Source organism: Dermacentor albipictus, chromosome 2 (genome assembly GCF_038994185.2).
Source record: "Dermacentor albipictus isolate Rhodes 1998 colony chromosome 2, USDA_Dalb.pri_finalv2, whole genome shotgun sequence".
NCBI classification, from domain to species: domain Eukaryota; kingdom Metazoa; phylum Arthropoda; class Arachnida; order Ixodida; family Ixodidae; genus Dermacentor; species Dermacentor albipictus.
Genome location: NC_091822.1, coordinates 60,839,801 through 60,855,203, shown reverse-complemented (window position 1 = coordinate 60,855,203; position 15,403 = coordinate 60,839,801). Strand labels below are relative to the sequence as shown.

General features: G+C 47.2%; 1 protein-coding gene across 3 annotated transcripts in view; it reads right to left on the bottom strand.

The window, feature by feature from the left end:
- LOC135909001 (sphingomyelin phosphodiesterase 4) overlaps positions 1-15,403 on the bottom strand; it is a 178,151-nt gene that overhangs the window by 90,160 nt on the left and 72,588 nt on the right. For all 3 annotated transcript variants that reach the window (XM_065440865.2, XM_065440868.1, XM_065440866.2), the window contains exons 7-8: positions 13,904-14,363; positions 5,469-5,617 (exon numbers count right to left, since the gene is read on the bottom strand). In XM_065440865.2, the coding sequence (XP_065296937.1) occupies positions 5,469-5,617; positions 13,904-14,363 (609 nt within the window). The remainder of the gene's footprint in view (positions 1-5,468; positions 5,618-13,903; positions 14,364-15,403) is intronic.

Genomic DNA, 15,403 nt, shown 5'->3' with positions numbered 1-15,403 from the left:
GAAAATTTCGCTTCTCTGCAGTCGCCACTCTTGCACCACCCGTTCAGAAACATCGAACTTGCGGCCCGCTGCGCAGTGATTTGTTTCTTCAGCGGAAAGGATGGCAGCCCTCTTGAAAGCTGCTGTGAACGAGTGGCAAACGATTAGTGGACCTGGAGCACTCGTGACGACTGAGGAAGCATGGAAGTAGCACGTAGCCGGCAGTCAAATAGAATGCGTCAAACCAATTATAGGAGGCTTTAAACCCATGCATTTCAACAGGGAAAGAAAAACCCGCGAACGGTGTCTGCTCTTCCATGAACTACCTATACTCCCCGCAAGCGCCGCCGTTCTGAGGGTGCTGCCGCAAATGGTAATAGCGGCGCTTCTATCAACGATCGACAACCCCCGATAAGTGTTGCGTGCACTGTAAAACTTTCCAAAATGTTGAAAAACCCTTCCCAAAAGCAAACAAACATGCGGGATAGCGAAAAGCTATGGGTAGGGCCATATAGCAAACATAAAATTGTAACTACGTTGTAGCTCCCGTTGGTCTGCTTTTTTTGGCGGTGCCATGTTTTGGTTTCAATTGTAAGTCGACCCCCTCACTTCAGATTTTCAAATTTATTAAATGTGGTCGACTTACAATCGTGTAAATACGGTACTTTTTCATGTGCTTAGTCTGACAGACTGTAGCACTTGGATTGCCCTCTTTGGATCTTGCGTTCACGCTCTTGCACATGCCTTTTAGTTTTTCCGGAGCGGAGAACAATGGTTGAACATCATGGCGTTGGGCTGTCTTTTTTATTCTGTGACAACCCATGCATGTAAGGCAACACCACATGTTTTTTCAATCTTTTTTTCTTTTTCCGGTGTTATCTCCCTTTTCCTGTTGGCTCTTATTTCAGGCAACATGTTTTCACAGATTTGCACCACGATACTGTTCGGGTACCCACTGTTTCTTAAGCGGCTTACTTGCAAATCAATGCTCTCCCCCACGGCATGGCAGCATGATTTTTCAACTGCTTGACCGATGCAAGCCTTGGCGATGCCTCTTTTTATTATTTTAGAATCGCAAGAGTCATACCTCAGGATTTCTTTCTCTCCTCTAGTTTTGTAGCACCAGCACATGTGGGAGCCGCTGAGTCTAATGTTTATGCCAAGGTACTGCAATCGACCTTCGACGGGAGTCTCGTACATGATTTCTAGACCTTCATGCACTTTCTTGAACATGCTGATAACAGTGTCTACGCTAACTGGTTCACTTTGGTTTTCTTCCATGCACACCAAATAATTGTCAACATATCTAAAACAGGTAGTTATGTTAGTTTCTTCAAACAAGATGGCAAGTTTTCTGTCTCCCATACTCAAAAATAAGTCGGAAAGCACGGGAGCTATACAGGAACCAATAGCAATACCATCCTTCTGCGCATACACGCTATCACCCTATTCGATAAACGCACCCTGTAGATACAGTTTTAGCAAGTTCACAAAATTAGAAATACTGCACTTGCACACATCCTGAAATTTGGTGTAGCCAAACATGTCGATGGCTTCTTCTACAGCTTGTACCACTGCTGGCCTCGGGACACTGTAGAACAGGTCCTTCACGTCTATTGAAAAACAAGATGTCGGTGGGCTACTCTTTAGTGTTGAAATAACTTAGAGTTGCGGATCAAGAACGGGTCGTCAAAAGGCAAAGAGTTCAAACATGCCTGAAGGTAGTCCGTGATGCATCTTTGCCAGGTTCCACGGTCTTCAACGATCGTGCTAAAAGGAATTCCATATTTGTGGGTTTTTACTGTGAAAAATGGCTTCAGAGTGAGTTCTTTGCTCTCTTTCACACGCTTTGCCAATCTTGTTAAGCACATGCTTTCACATGTTTTGCCGGTTTCACTTTTCAGTTTTGCAATTGCTTTGTAGGTAGCTTTTTGCGAAATTGTTGCGGATCGCTTCTTGTGCGTATTTTTCGTATTCAGGAGCATTCACCATGACAAACACGCCGGTGTTGCCTGAGAGGTGCAGTTTTAAGTTTTCTTTCTTGAGGTACCTAGTCACTCTGCTTGTTCCTGCAGGCTTGGGTTTTTCTACTAAGCTCTTTTTCGACACTCCCGTCAAAACTTCTTTGATGCAAGTCACTTTTTCTGGCTCAGGGGTCTTTACCCCGACTGAGCGAACCATGGCCAGAAACTGTACTGCTGTTACCGGAGGTTCAATTGCGTGTTTTGGGTGCAAGTGAACAATGTATTTCTGGCCCAAAGTATGATCACATGTCGGCACCTTGTCACATCTTTTTATATCCCCCCCCCCCCTCGCGCCATATCTCCTTGTATATAAGCGCGTTCTTTAACAGTATTACACAGTTGGTAGAATGCACTACGTACATTCGCGTCCTGTCTTTCACGTTCGTCAGTGTAACACTAAGCGAAATATACCATATTTACATGACTGTAAGTTGACCCCCTCACCTCCCATATCACGTGTGACAAGGGAAAAAATAAAAAAGAGCATACCCACGGGTGCAATCCATAACGAAAATTTATTAGTAGCTGGCATGGTCACTGGACTACTCGTCCTCACTTGTGCCATCGTCCTCACTAGTCACTGCTGCTACGGTCCCATAGCACGTCGTCGTCCAGCAAAATTCCGCATTTACATCCATAAGTGCGTTTGCATGCATACATACATAAGTCCACGCCAAAAGCACACAACCACACACACAGCAGTCAGGGCAGCTCTTTTGACATGTCCGGTTGGCATAAGTTCGTAGTCTTCTGCCACCAGCCACTCGTACTCACGGCGGAGCAGGTCCTTAAAGATGAATATCTAGGCTTGCCTCATGACCGTGTCGCACGTCACTGGCAGGGACCGATCACGCATTTCAGCAACGTATGCTGCAAGCTTGGCCTCCAGCTCTGGAAAGCGTCCAGACTTCGGACCGCGGAAATCTTTTCACTTGCCGTCACAGGTGAAAATTTTGCTTCGCTGCAGTCGCCACTCTACAACCACCCATTAAGAAACATCAAACTTGTGGGCCGCTGCACAGTTATTTGTTTCTTCGGTCTGAAGGATGGCAGCCCTCTTGAACACTGCTGTGAAGAAGCGCCGAATGTTTCGTGGACTCGGAGCACACATGACGACTGAGGAAGCACGGAAGTAGCACGTGGCCGGCATTCGAGACGAATGCATAGAACTAAAGAGCTACAAAGAAAAAGAAACATGAGCGGGGTCTGCTCTTCCATGGACTATCGACACGCTCCCCCCCCCCCCCCATGAGTGCTCTGTGTGCTGTAAAACTCTAAAAAATGTTGAAAAACTTTTCCGAAAAGCGAACAAACGTGCGGAACAGCAGAATAGCGGAAAGCTACAGGTAGGGCCGTAAAGCTAACGTAAAATTGCAACTACGCTGTAGCTCCCCTGATATCCCATTGGTTTAACTACGTTGTAGCTCCCCTGATATCCCATTGGTTTCGCTTATTGCGGTGCCATGTTTTGGTTTCAACTGTAAGTCGACACCCCCCCACCCCCTTCTTCAGGTTTTCACAATTTAAAATATAGGTCGACTTACAACTGTGTAAATACAGTAATCATGAACATTCACCAACTAGCCCTGTTCATTGCTTTACTGAACTTATTGATGGAACTAGCTCAGTTTCGCACAAAATAGTCCTGTATTTTCTTTTGCTTGGACAATTTCACTGCCTGCGACACACACACTTCTCCACATTGTCTAAGGAGTCGGAGCAGCTAAGGCCGCAACCTTCCACATTCACGCAGAAGCATCAGACTAGTGCGAGCGTACCAATAACCTCGAAGGATGTGGGCAAAGGATCGTTGTTGCTTTCCTCATTATACCCACTTTCACTTGTGCTCGGTACAATGTCGGCAACACAGTCTTCGTATTCAGGCACTCCCACGGTCGTGACATCATCATCCGCACTCACAAACTCGTTGACCGTTGATTCGTCAATGGCTTCCAGATTCTAACAGCTCGCTCCCAACTTCGGCAACACTGGCAATGGCATTGTTGCACTCATCAGAATTTTCAGTCATCACATGGCATGCGGAAGCTGGCACGTGTGAAGCAATTTTGGATGAACTTCTTGTACCGTATTTACTCGCATAATGATCGAATTTTTTTGTCAGAAAAAATTGACGCAAATTCAGGGGTGCGATCATTACGCGGGTTAAATTTCCCGCGAAAGAAAAAAATTTTTTTTTGTCCCGCGTTTGCTGCGGGATGCGGGTGCGGGACACCAAAACAAAAATGGCGGCCGGCGGAGCAAGCTGAACGTGCCGAGCGCGATCTTTTTTTTTCTTGCCGTGAGTACATTACGTGCATTGAAACAGTTTCTTCCGTGTCAGTAATGAATAACATTGTTAATATCGGCAAGTTTGCGGCAATAACGTAGCCATGTCCACTTTGAGGGGACAGAAACAGATGGGCGCGCTTAGCTGCCAGTGACAGAAACCCATGGCCGGCGTGCTGCGGAAACTGCCGCATCTGTTTTCACTACTATCCTAACACGGCACGTTTCCGCTAGGGGTCGGCGAATATCTTAGCTGTGTTACAAGCGCCGGTGTATGAATAGGGTACACTTTTAACGTATCAGTGTAAACGTGGCTACTATCATTGCCGCGCGCGATTTGTTGCGTGCTCACGAGTGCAGATGAAAAGAATCAAAAGGCGCCTTTTTTGTTTTTGTTGACTACAACCATTATAAAGCCTACCCATAATAAAGGCAAGTTTGGTTGTACCTCTTTTTGCCATGGAAGTGCGGAAAGTGATGAAAGTAATGAAATGAGGCATCTACTTAAGCATGTTTGGTTCGCGTAGCATTCGACAGATAGTAAGCGTGATCATTATTAGCTACACTTGGCACACGACATATCGCTGCGGCAAGTTCAGGGTGCGATCATTACACGGGAAATTAAAAAAAATCTAATTTTGACGACAAAATTCAGGGGTGCGATCATTACGCGAGTGCGATCATTATGCGAGTAAATACGGTGCATGGCTGCCTCGACGTCTTATACACGGCCGTGCGTATGCGTCCGGTGCCACGGGCACTGGGTCAAGATTTTGTCCACTTTCGCCCTAATCTCTTCCTTATTCTTCAAGATCGTGCTGAGAGTGCTCCTCAGAATCTTGCACAATGCGGCAACATCCAACTTCTCACCACATTAAACTCAATTTATGATTTCGAGCTTCTTGGCCAAAGGGAAATTCTGCCACTTCATCTCGGCAACACTGCGGGAGAAGGCCCACAAGGTGCAAACACAGTGAACCAGAACAGCAGCGAAACAACTTGCACTTGTGCCATGTTGCACGACGAGGGCACAAGAGCCTCTGATTGGCTGTCTGAGCAAGCGCTGCAGGTGGGCCAGGATCATTTTCTACAGGAGGGTGTCATAATTGAATGTAAATGGGTTCGATATAGTCGGGTTCAACTGTATACGTGGATAATGAACTGAAACAAAGTACTCACAATTTGATGTCATCCATGGGGGTCTGGATGTTGCACGGGTAAACAGTGCTGCTGCTATTGTTCCGCCAGACACTGTACCGGAACTGGTGCAGGTGCTTCACCATCACTCGCGCTATTAGCATGTGGAACTGGCTGGGCACGCAGGAATCCTGTTACAGGGATGGTACAGCAAAAACACACGCTTTATATTACGCTTCATGCGTGGCAGTCAATACTAGGCTTATCTCACTGCTCACATTCCCGAGTAAAAATAGTGCATTAAATATGAAACAAACATACAGTAGAATCTCGATGATACGATCACGGCTAATACGACTTTCTGGATGATACGAATTTTTCTGTGGTTCCGGCCGAGCCCCATTACTTTGCAACGTGCTAGAGAACGGTTGTTACGAATCAATTTTCGACCCACGTCGGTTGATACGGAAATTACCGAAGACACTTTGGAAATTCTAAAGTGTGCTTGGCGAAAGCCAGATGCTGCTGCCGTCTGCGCTCCGCTTCCCGGGCTTTGGTGTTCGGCGGTATCGCCTGTCGCTGCTGCCGCTTTCGTTCTGCGTCTCTCCTTTTGATACCCGGAGATCTAATCAGTCGCTGTTGGCGTTTCCGTTCTGCCTCCCTTACTTTCGCATCTGGTGACATGTTCAGTCGTCTCATGCGCATTCGCACCTTGCTATTCTGGCGTTTGGTGTTGGGGGAATCCGGCGTCCGCTACCGCTTCCCCGAACCGCTTGGCGCGCAATCACTGGCCCGCTCACACCCACTTGACTGCAACGAGACGTCTGGCGAAGGAGCGGCAGTGCAGCTGCCACTGCCGACGCGCGCTCGTTCTAACGCTACTGTGCGACGTCATGGTTGCTATGCGCAGCTGCGCCCCCCCACCGGCGCGCCGGTTGCTAAGGGAGGGAGGAGGTTGCGCCGCTGCACGGAGGAGAGGCCACAGTTGGCACGTTTCCAGCGCACGGACGGACGCGACCGCGAGCATGAGCCCCACTGACGGCCGCAAAAGAGAACAGTGCGCAGTCACTCGATTTCTCCCATTCTCTTTTGGTGCAGAGGCGCGGACACGGCGCCGGACAGCGCGGAGGCCGCGACTGGGCGCGAAGAGTTTGAAGCGGTGGCGCTTTTGTTGCTTTTGTGCTTTTTCTCCTTTTCCGTGCACCATCGGACGGAGTAGCTGCTGTGCTTTGGGCCGTGTTCTTTGTTAGACAAGGGCGATGGCGAAGGACCACCACCGGCGGCTGAAACGCTGCACGCGCTCTAAGTTCTGAGGCGTGTTATTGGCGCGGTTGAAATCAGCGACGACACGTGCACGCGTTTTTATGGATTTGTACTAGGTCTGCTAAGTGACCTAACAAAGAAAAAGAAGCAGAAGGACATTAGAGACTTATTTTCAAGAAATAAATGCTTTTTACGTACGCGTGCCTGAGTGAGTTCACCTCCGACTCTTTAATTTAGCTAGTTTTAATTGTTCCGATGATACGAATTTCGGCTAATACGAATATTTTTCGTGACCCCGTGAGATTCGTATCATCGAGATTATACTGTACCAGTATGCGTCATGTAATAAAGTAAAACCCAGATGTATTGAACCCCTGAATATTGGATTATTGTCTGTATCAAACAGATGTGACATCCTCTTGGAAATCTCATGCAAAAATATAGCACTCTAAACTCGTATATCAAACTCCCATTCACCGCTACATTTTATACAGTCGAATTTCCTTATAACGATAATGGTTTTAACAATAATGGTTTTGACAATACATCGGACATAACAATGAGCACTCAATGCACCTACAACTTTTGTATGCATTCTATGGAATAAACCACTTATTACAATGCTCCCATGCCATGTAACGGTTGTAACAATTAAATCTGGCTACTGGGTGTGCACACCAAAAAGAAAAAGAATGCAAATTCCTGGCCCTGAAAAAGCACTTCCCCTAAGAAAGTGCGATTGCTTCTCACGTCACAATAAATATTCATGTTGGCGAAAAAGCACCGCGGATGGTGCCGGGCATTAAATATGAAAGGCAGTAGAGATGAGTGCCTGTACAATGAATGCCTGCCTCTACAACGAAATGACCTGTGTAACAAAAGAATAATTACGTCTCAGTTTTCAATTGAGCTGTACGCTATGCTACCTTTACCGCAGTGTGACTTGTATAAAGGATGATTACAGAGGCCCCAAGCACTTCGTTACAAAGGCATTTCACTGCACATGCCACAGAGGAAAAATGAGCCAGGTGCGTGAAAAGACAATTGCCACGCTGCTTCAACAATGCAAAAGGCCTCCCAATACAAAACACACGCCCCACAGGAAATGGATGGCACTCGGATCTTTTCACTGAGTGGCTCCGCGCATGGGATTGATAAATTCCCACTTTTCACTTTCTCCAGAGACTGCGCGATATGTGCGGAGTTTTCATTAAGCTTCACACAGGCATATTTTATACTTAGACTTATTGATTTATTGAACTACTTCATGGTCCGCTTCGAGCTGGATATATCCCGGCTGCACTTTATAATGTCACACGAAGAGGAAGCTTAAACACATGCACACGATTTTCAAGCAATGGCGACAAGTGACCGCAACAGCTGGGCTATCGCGGAGGTTGATCTACCAACATCACTTGCCAGGTCGATACTTTTCAGCCAGCAAAAAATATTTACTTGTTTCTCAGAAATCCAGGTGACGGCTTCACATGTCGGTTACCATGATTGCCTAACAACACGACAACTCGGGCAACCCACTTCAATCTGAATTCACTCTTGCTACTAGCTCTCCACTATGACAGCAATAAATAAATGATAACATTAGCACGTGCTTAGCCTCATCTCACACAGGGGACAAAGTATTGGTGACGTTTTGTCATTACTGAGATCACCCACTTGTTTTGATGCTGTTAGGCCTAGGACATCACCAAGAGCCACAAAAGCATTTCAATTCCCACTTCTTAGATGGTACCACAGCATTTAATGCTGGAGACATGAAACACTTTTTCACCGGCAACAATGGCATTTTAAAAGCTACATCTACTATCATTAAAATTGTGGCCCTGCGACACGTTTGCCACTTTCTACAGGCATAAAACTGTGTTTACTGTATTCAGACAACAATGAAACTTTGTTGCTACTTAGTTTTGCAATGTCGAGTGTGACTGCACATGTAGCTGCCCCACAGTGCGATGAAACAAAGTCTGCCCACTGCGTCACTTCTTGCTGTCACTTGGTTATTGTATGCCTGTGCGGAGTGCTTAAGTTCCCATAGTGTTATGCTGCAAAATATTATGCATATATTACATAGATGGCATCACAGATTTGAACCTATTCACCACTGAATGAGCAAAGTGGCATGTTTCTCCGACGAGCAGCCAGTGTGCTGCTAGCGCTCATGACAAAAACATAGTACAGTCGAACCTCGATATATCGAACAGCGCGGTGATCGCAAAATTGTTCGATATAGCCAGAATTCGATATATAAAATCACGTAGAAAACGCGTCAAAAACTAGCACAAATCAATCAATGAACCAATCGCGGCGCAACAGATACTCACATGAAGCTTCAAACAAAGTATTTATTTAGTTCGCTGAAAGTACTGAAGCAGCGTAGCCTGCTTCATATTGGCAACCGCGTGCTTGACCACGGCGTCAACATAGGCCAAACGGTCCACAAGAAACAGTCCAGAGCCTTCTATTGCACCGCAGTAGCGGCGTACAACCGCCAAAGCAGCTACAGCCTCAGTTGCAGTCGGCAGCGGGGCAACATCAGCGCTTGCTGGATCAGCGTCGGCAGCGTCTTCGTTTGGCCGCTCAGCAGTCGCTTCTGCCGCGATCTCCACGTCTGTCAACTCCGCCACTGTTCCGGTGCTGTCGTCACCGCCAACGAAGTCCTCAATGCACATGCTGTGTGGCTCAGCACCGACAAAGCGCTCCAACTGGCTCCACGGCCGCCCCGCCGTGCGCGCATAGGTGCGCGCGTGATCGAGGCGGCCGTGCTGGCTCCAAGCCGCCATGTGTGTACGCCGCTACGTTTGAATGGCGCCCTCGGCGCAACCGATGTGGCAGCTGTCGTACGCAGCAGTCTGGAACGCCCATCGCGCCGCCGCTATCTTCGAGAGTGTTGCGGGAAAGCTCGCCTCCTGTCAACTGAGCGCACTTGGTCTGGGGCGGCGGAGTTCGATATATATCCATTTTACATCCGGCCCCGTTCGAAATGAAGAATTAAAAATGCATGCGATTTTTCATGTGATATAGAAAGTGTTCGATATACGCAATAATTCGATATATCCGTGTTCGATATATCGAGGTTTGACTGTACAGTTAAACCTCAACATAACAAACTTGGAAATATAGCCACTTTACTTTGTTATACTGAAATTTCATTATGTCGAAAATTCACCATTTATGCATATGCACAGCCACTGACTGATTTTTCTTCCACAAAACAGTCTGTGAAAATTTTCAGGTTAATTGGAGATGAAAAAAGAATGATTTCAATGACAAAAAGAAAGTGTTACTTTCTTGAATTCGACAGCCTGTGGCCAAACATACAATTTTATGCACTGTCGACGATGTATTCACATCAGCAATGCAAAGCAAAGCCTGTGAAGCTTCCGCATCTATGCCGCTATCACAGCTGTAGTGTCACCTGCTTGTAGTGCAGCATTATCATCGACAATGTTTTGATACTTATACGAAAAATAGCATATTATTACTTTCATTCGTTTTGCTTGAGGCGCTTCTTCGAAGTTTCACATAATAATTCTCAAAAATTGTCTCAATTATTACTGATGTACATTCATTCAAAACAGCAGTGATCAGGCTATAATTTTGTGTACAGGACTATACATTGCGACAACAGTCGAACCCGACTATATCGAACCCGTTTACACTGAATTATTCCATATATCGAACAATTTCTGGACACGGTATAGTTACAATAAGTATATATAGCAAAAATTACGCTTAAATCGAACAAAACTAGTAGCGACTCGCGATATATCGAATGTCAAGTGGTGGTAAGTGCCCCCGGAAGTTGGCTTTCCCTCACGATGACGAGAAAACCCGGCGGCACGGCTCCATCCAACCGCTCTCCCTACATGACCGTGCTACCTCAGAGCCGCCGACACCCCCCTGCAAAAAATGATCCTGGCCCGCCCGCAGCGCTTGTTCAGACAGCCAATCAGAGACTCTTATGCCCTCGTCGTGCAAGATGGCGAAAGTGCGAGTTGTCTCGCTGCTTTTGTGGTTCATTGTGTGCGCCTTGTGCGCCTTCTCCCGCAGTGTTGCCGTGATGAAGCGGCAGAAGTCACCTTTCGTCGTGAAGCTCGAAATCATAAATCGGGTGGAACGCAGTGAGAAGTCGGATGTCCCCGCAACACACAAGACTCTGAGATGCACTCTCAGCACGATCTTGAAGGGGGAAATTAGGGCTAAAGCAATCTAACTCGCGACCCGGTGCACGCAGTGCCCGTGGCGCCCGACGCGTCGCACGGCCGTGTACGAGTGGTTCATCCGAAATAGCTTCAGCCGTACTGACTTCCGTGTGCTCGGTGATGACTGTAAATTCTGATTAATGCGACGAAGCTGTTGCCGGTGTTGCCAAAGTTTGGAGCGAGCTGTCAGAATTTCAGGAAGCTGTTGACGAATCAACGGTGGACGAGTTTGTGAGCGCAAATGATGGTGCCGCGACCACGGGAGAGCCCAGAAACAGACTACATTGCCGACATCATGACGAGCACAAGTGAAAGTGTGCACAATGAGAAAAGCAACAACCGTCTTTGGCCCACATCCTCCGAAGTGATTGGTGTGCTCGCACTAGTCCGGTGCTTCTGCGCGAATGTGGAATGTTGCGGCCTCAGCTGCTCCGACTCCTTAAACACAGTGGAAAAGTGCGTGCGTCGCACGCAGCGAAATTGCCCAAGCAGAAGAAAATGCAGGACTATTTCATGCGAAACTAAGCTAGTTTCATCAATAAAGTGATTTTATAAATGATATGTGCTTTTATGACATCCAATTATTTAGCAGGCTTATATCGAATTATGCTCTATATCGAACTGATAGGCGTTTTTTGGCGGTTCGATATAGCCGGGTTTGACTGTACTATGTCACGAAATAAAATGTTCAAACATAAAATTACTGAACATGAGCACATTTTAAGGCATAACAGAAGAGTTAACTCAAAGTTGTCTTGGAGTCGTCGTAGCGTGTGGATGGCCACAGTCCATGCACCCGCTGGCAAATTTTACAGGACCGTCCCGCAAAAGGCATCGGAGTGAACACCAGGATGGATATCCATTATCATTCAAACATGTCTTCATTCATGTGACTGCATTCACAAACAACTTAGGTCTTAGTGTCCAGCATAGGAGGAACAGATTCATTCAATATCCTGTCGTAGTGAGTGGACCTTCCTTGGTTGGCCAGCATGTTCAATTAGCTATTATCAGGCTAGCTGCCTTATTGTATAGGAAATGTAATAAATGCCCCTTTGGCTTCTACTATTGTGTTGTCATTTCTTTGTCTCAAGAGCATGCTTGAGATCCCACGCCGCCAACCACCGAAATTAGCGAAAGAGGCAAATAAGGCTACAGTCAACATCCAATTTTGCAGGCTCTCTAAGGGCCGTGAAAACGTCAGAACAATCGGGCAGTCCAAAAATATGAATGCATGTTTTTTACTGCCCTGAAGGGTTCAAATCGCCATAGGCATGTCCAAAATAGCTCTGAAGGCGTGCCAGTAGACTCAATAGGCAAATCGGTGCTCGTACTGTGACTGGAGACAGCAGGTGCATGCGTGTACTGTATAATTAAGAAATACTGTGTCCCGTGACAATTGCCCCTTTGCACACTTAATATGTTTCACCGCAATACTTTGTGTACCCTTCACCGCGTAACACTGCTGTGTAGGCTCCCTGAAATAAAGTTCACCTGTACATGTCGTGCCACCTAGCAGTGGCGGTGAGCAACCGCGAGTAGGCCCTCACTGCCATTTCACCATTGTCCGTGGTGTGCTCGAGCCCGCCTGAAAGCCTCCTTTCTAAATTTTTCGATGGTTTCACCGTGGCCTCTCGGCAGCTCCTCCGTGAGAAATTGCAACAAAAAGAACAAGCGCAGATACTGCTGTGCTAAAGATTGTCACAACCGCGAAGGGGATGTCGGCATCAAAATGTACCGCTACCACGGGAAGCAACCCAGCGGCTGAAGTGGATCGTTGTGGTATGTGTCGCTCTTGCAAATTTCTGTTAAATGAACTAAGACATAAATGCAAAAAGAAAAAAAAAAAGAACCAGCAGAGGCATCCATAAGAATGCACAATAAAGTGACAACTGCATAAAAATGCGTGAACTGATTCCCGCTGTTGTAAATGAGTTCAGATAGTCGTTTAGCTCGTCTCGCTCCAATACAAACGCGCAGTGTTTGTTACATGTCAAATCTAGCTTCATAAGCACTCCGTGCTGCAGCTTTGTATGCACTGTGCTTTTTGTTGTGCGTGCCAATGTGCAGCTTCTTTCTGCGCCAAGATCAGTACTTCGCTGCTTACTTTTTTGGCACAATATGCATGGTTGTAGTAGTAAATATGATGCTTTTCTAAAGCGTCGGTGGTCCAAACTGGACCTCAATGTCTTCAATTGCCTTAAAACTACAATTTAGAAGGACCAACACATTTCAAAAGAGCGCTACAAAAGCATGCCTCTGTAGCAGTGGCCGCCTCAGTATTTTGCGAAACTGACACGGTGGTGCTGATAGCTGAGCCGATCGCTGTGCCGCCTGATCATTGAAGGTATCTCATTGAGGCGAAGCTGACTTTCAAGAACTGGCATAATGCAATGCGTTGTGCTTTCCGAGCTTCGAAGCCATTGGCAAGGATTACAAAGGCGGAATTAGCACCATGTTAGCAGCGGCGAATTGTTTTAATAAAAAACAGAGCGCTGAACAGCTATGAGGCTTGGTAGCAAATTTCGAAGTAGGTAGGCGTAGCGTTGCCGTAGTGGTAGCTAACGGCTGCCAGCGGATCTGCGTGCAAGAACGCCTGCTCCAAGGCAATGAGAATCAAAATGGTGGCAGTTATGGCTTCGATTATTGCCGTTTCGGCCCTGCAGTCATGGCCAAAAAATTCCGGCGGTGAAGGATTTCTGCATCCTAAATTTCAGACGTTCTTACTGACTCTATGGGGTATGGTGGTGGTGCCGGAAAGATGTCTGAATTATCGGGCATGTCCGAAAAGTCATGCGTCTGGAAAATAGGTCGTTGACTGTATTTTTAAAAATCAGCAGAGCCTTCATAGTGTGCACCGTGTGCTTCACCACGAACAAAGAATGTGCCGCAGCTGTAAGTTGAAGTTGCACCTGTGAGTGTATGGTGCCATTAAGAGATTGACATGCATCGCAGAGGTTCCGTAGAACATGGTGAGTCCTGCAGCAGACTCACCTCAGTCACTCTGAATGTGTGATGAAATGACGTGGAAGTGGGCGTGGCACCTGGACTCCCGTACAGCATCGTCGCACCCGCTGGAGGCCTGCCGAACATGGCCGTAGCCACCTGCTGCCGGCCCAGCCAGAACTCGAGCAGGACCTCCAAGAAAGTCTCAGAGATGCGTGCGTGAGGGTTGCCGCAACCCACTGCTGCCACTGGTGACATTACAGACGTTGCAAACCCAGCGGCAGGCGTCGACGTCATCGTCGAGCCATAGTAACGCGGAGGAGTGGACGGGAAACAGCCATTACCGCTGCCAGACCCCGAGTAAATGTTTGCCAGGATGTCCTTGCGGATGAGGCACGGCTCGTTGTTGGGGTGGCGGTGTGGGACACCACCGGTGCTGTTGGGGCAGAGTCCGCCAGGAGACGTTCCGTGCCAGAGCATGGTGTCCCGGTGGTCCCGGTACAGCACACTAGGGTGTGGATGAGAGAGCTTAGAGACCTTTGTACATCATTCACAAAACAGGAAGTGAGGAAAAAGCATGAAGAGGTGTCCATTGCACCCTTTGGGCCTTATCTCGTCTCCAAAAAATCGTCATCTGTTTTGCATGCATTTCTTTTCTTTAACACTTTGCGCTCCCAACTTTCCTGTCAGGGGAGCTGTGTCACACTGGTATGTGCATGCCATTCGTGACATGAATGTACCGGACACGCAATATGGATGAAGATAACTGTTCAAAAGCAAGCTAAACCCCAAAGAGTACGAATCTTTCCTAGAGTGAAGGGCCATTTGGCCGACTCCTTGGTGCAGGCCAAAGGGAGTAATCGAAGTGTCAGCATACATTTGTGCACAACTGAAAAGAACGACTGGTTACCGCTACACACAATGCCAAAACTGGACATTTTGCGAAAGAGTGACCGTGGTGCCACGGTGGAGGCAACCGTCGCACAAGATGGCCAGAGGCCTATGGGAAGAAAGGGAATAATGGGGATGAGTCACGCATCTCACAAGCTTGGCCAGGCAGCGCTGCTGCAGCTGTTGAAAGATGCCCCCACTGTTATTTTTTTTTATTTTTTTTTTATGAGGTCGCGTCGTCACCACTGTATGTTGTCTCTACTGCATCGTGCCTGCTCCTCTTGTTGCTCACAGTGAGACTGACTGCACATGCTGCCTCGTCGCTAGTAGCGCTTGCGCTATGCACGCTCCCTTTTTCTCGTTACTCATGGCACTAACAGAACAGAAGCGCATGGACTGGTTGAGAAATCGCAATGCGTAAACTACAATGCCATTTTTCAGAAACTGTCCAACGCAGAATAACTTTTTTTTGCCAAGGGAACGCCAAGAAAGGTGAGCATTGTTGTGCCTGCCATTCTAGGGTATCAGATAAAGTGTACGCATAAAATGCAATTAAAGATGGCGAGTATGTCTTGCACATCAGCAACAAAAGCTGGAATGTCGAGCTTGAAGTATATGCCAATTCAACGTCAAAGAAGCCACGGTGGTTAGAAAGGT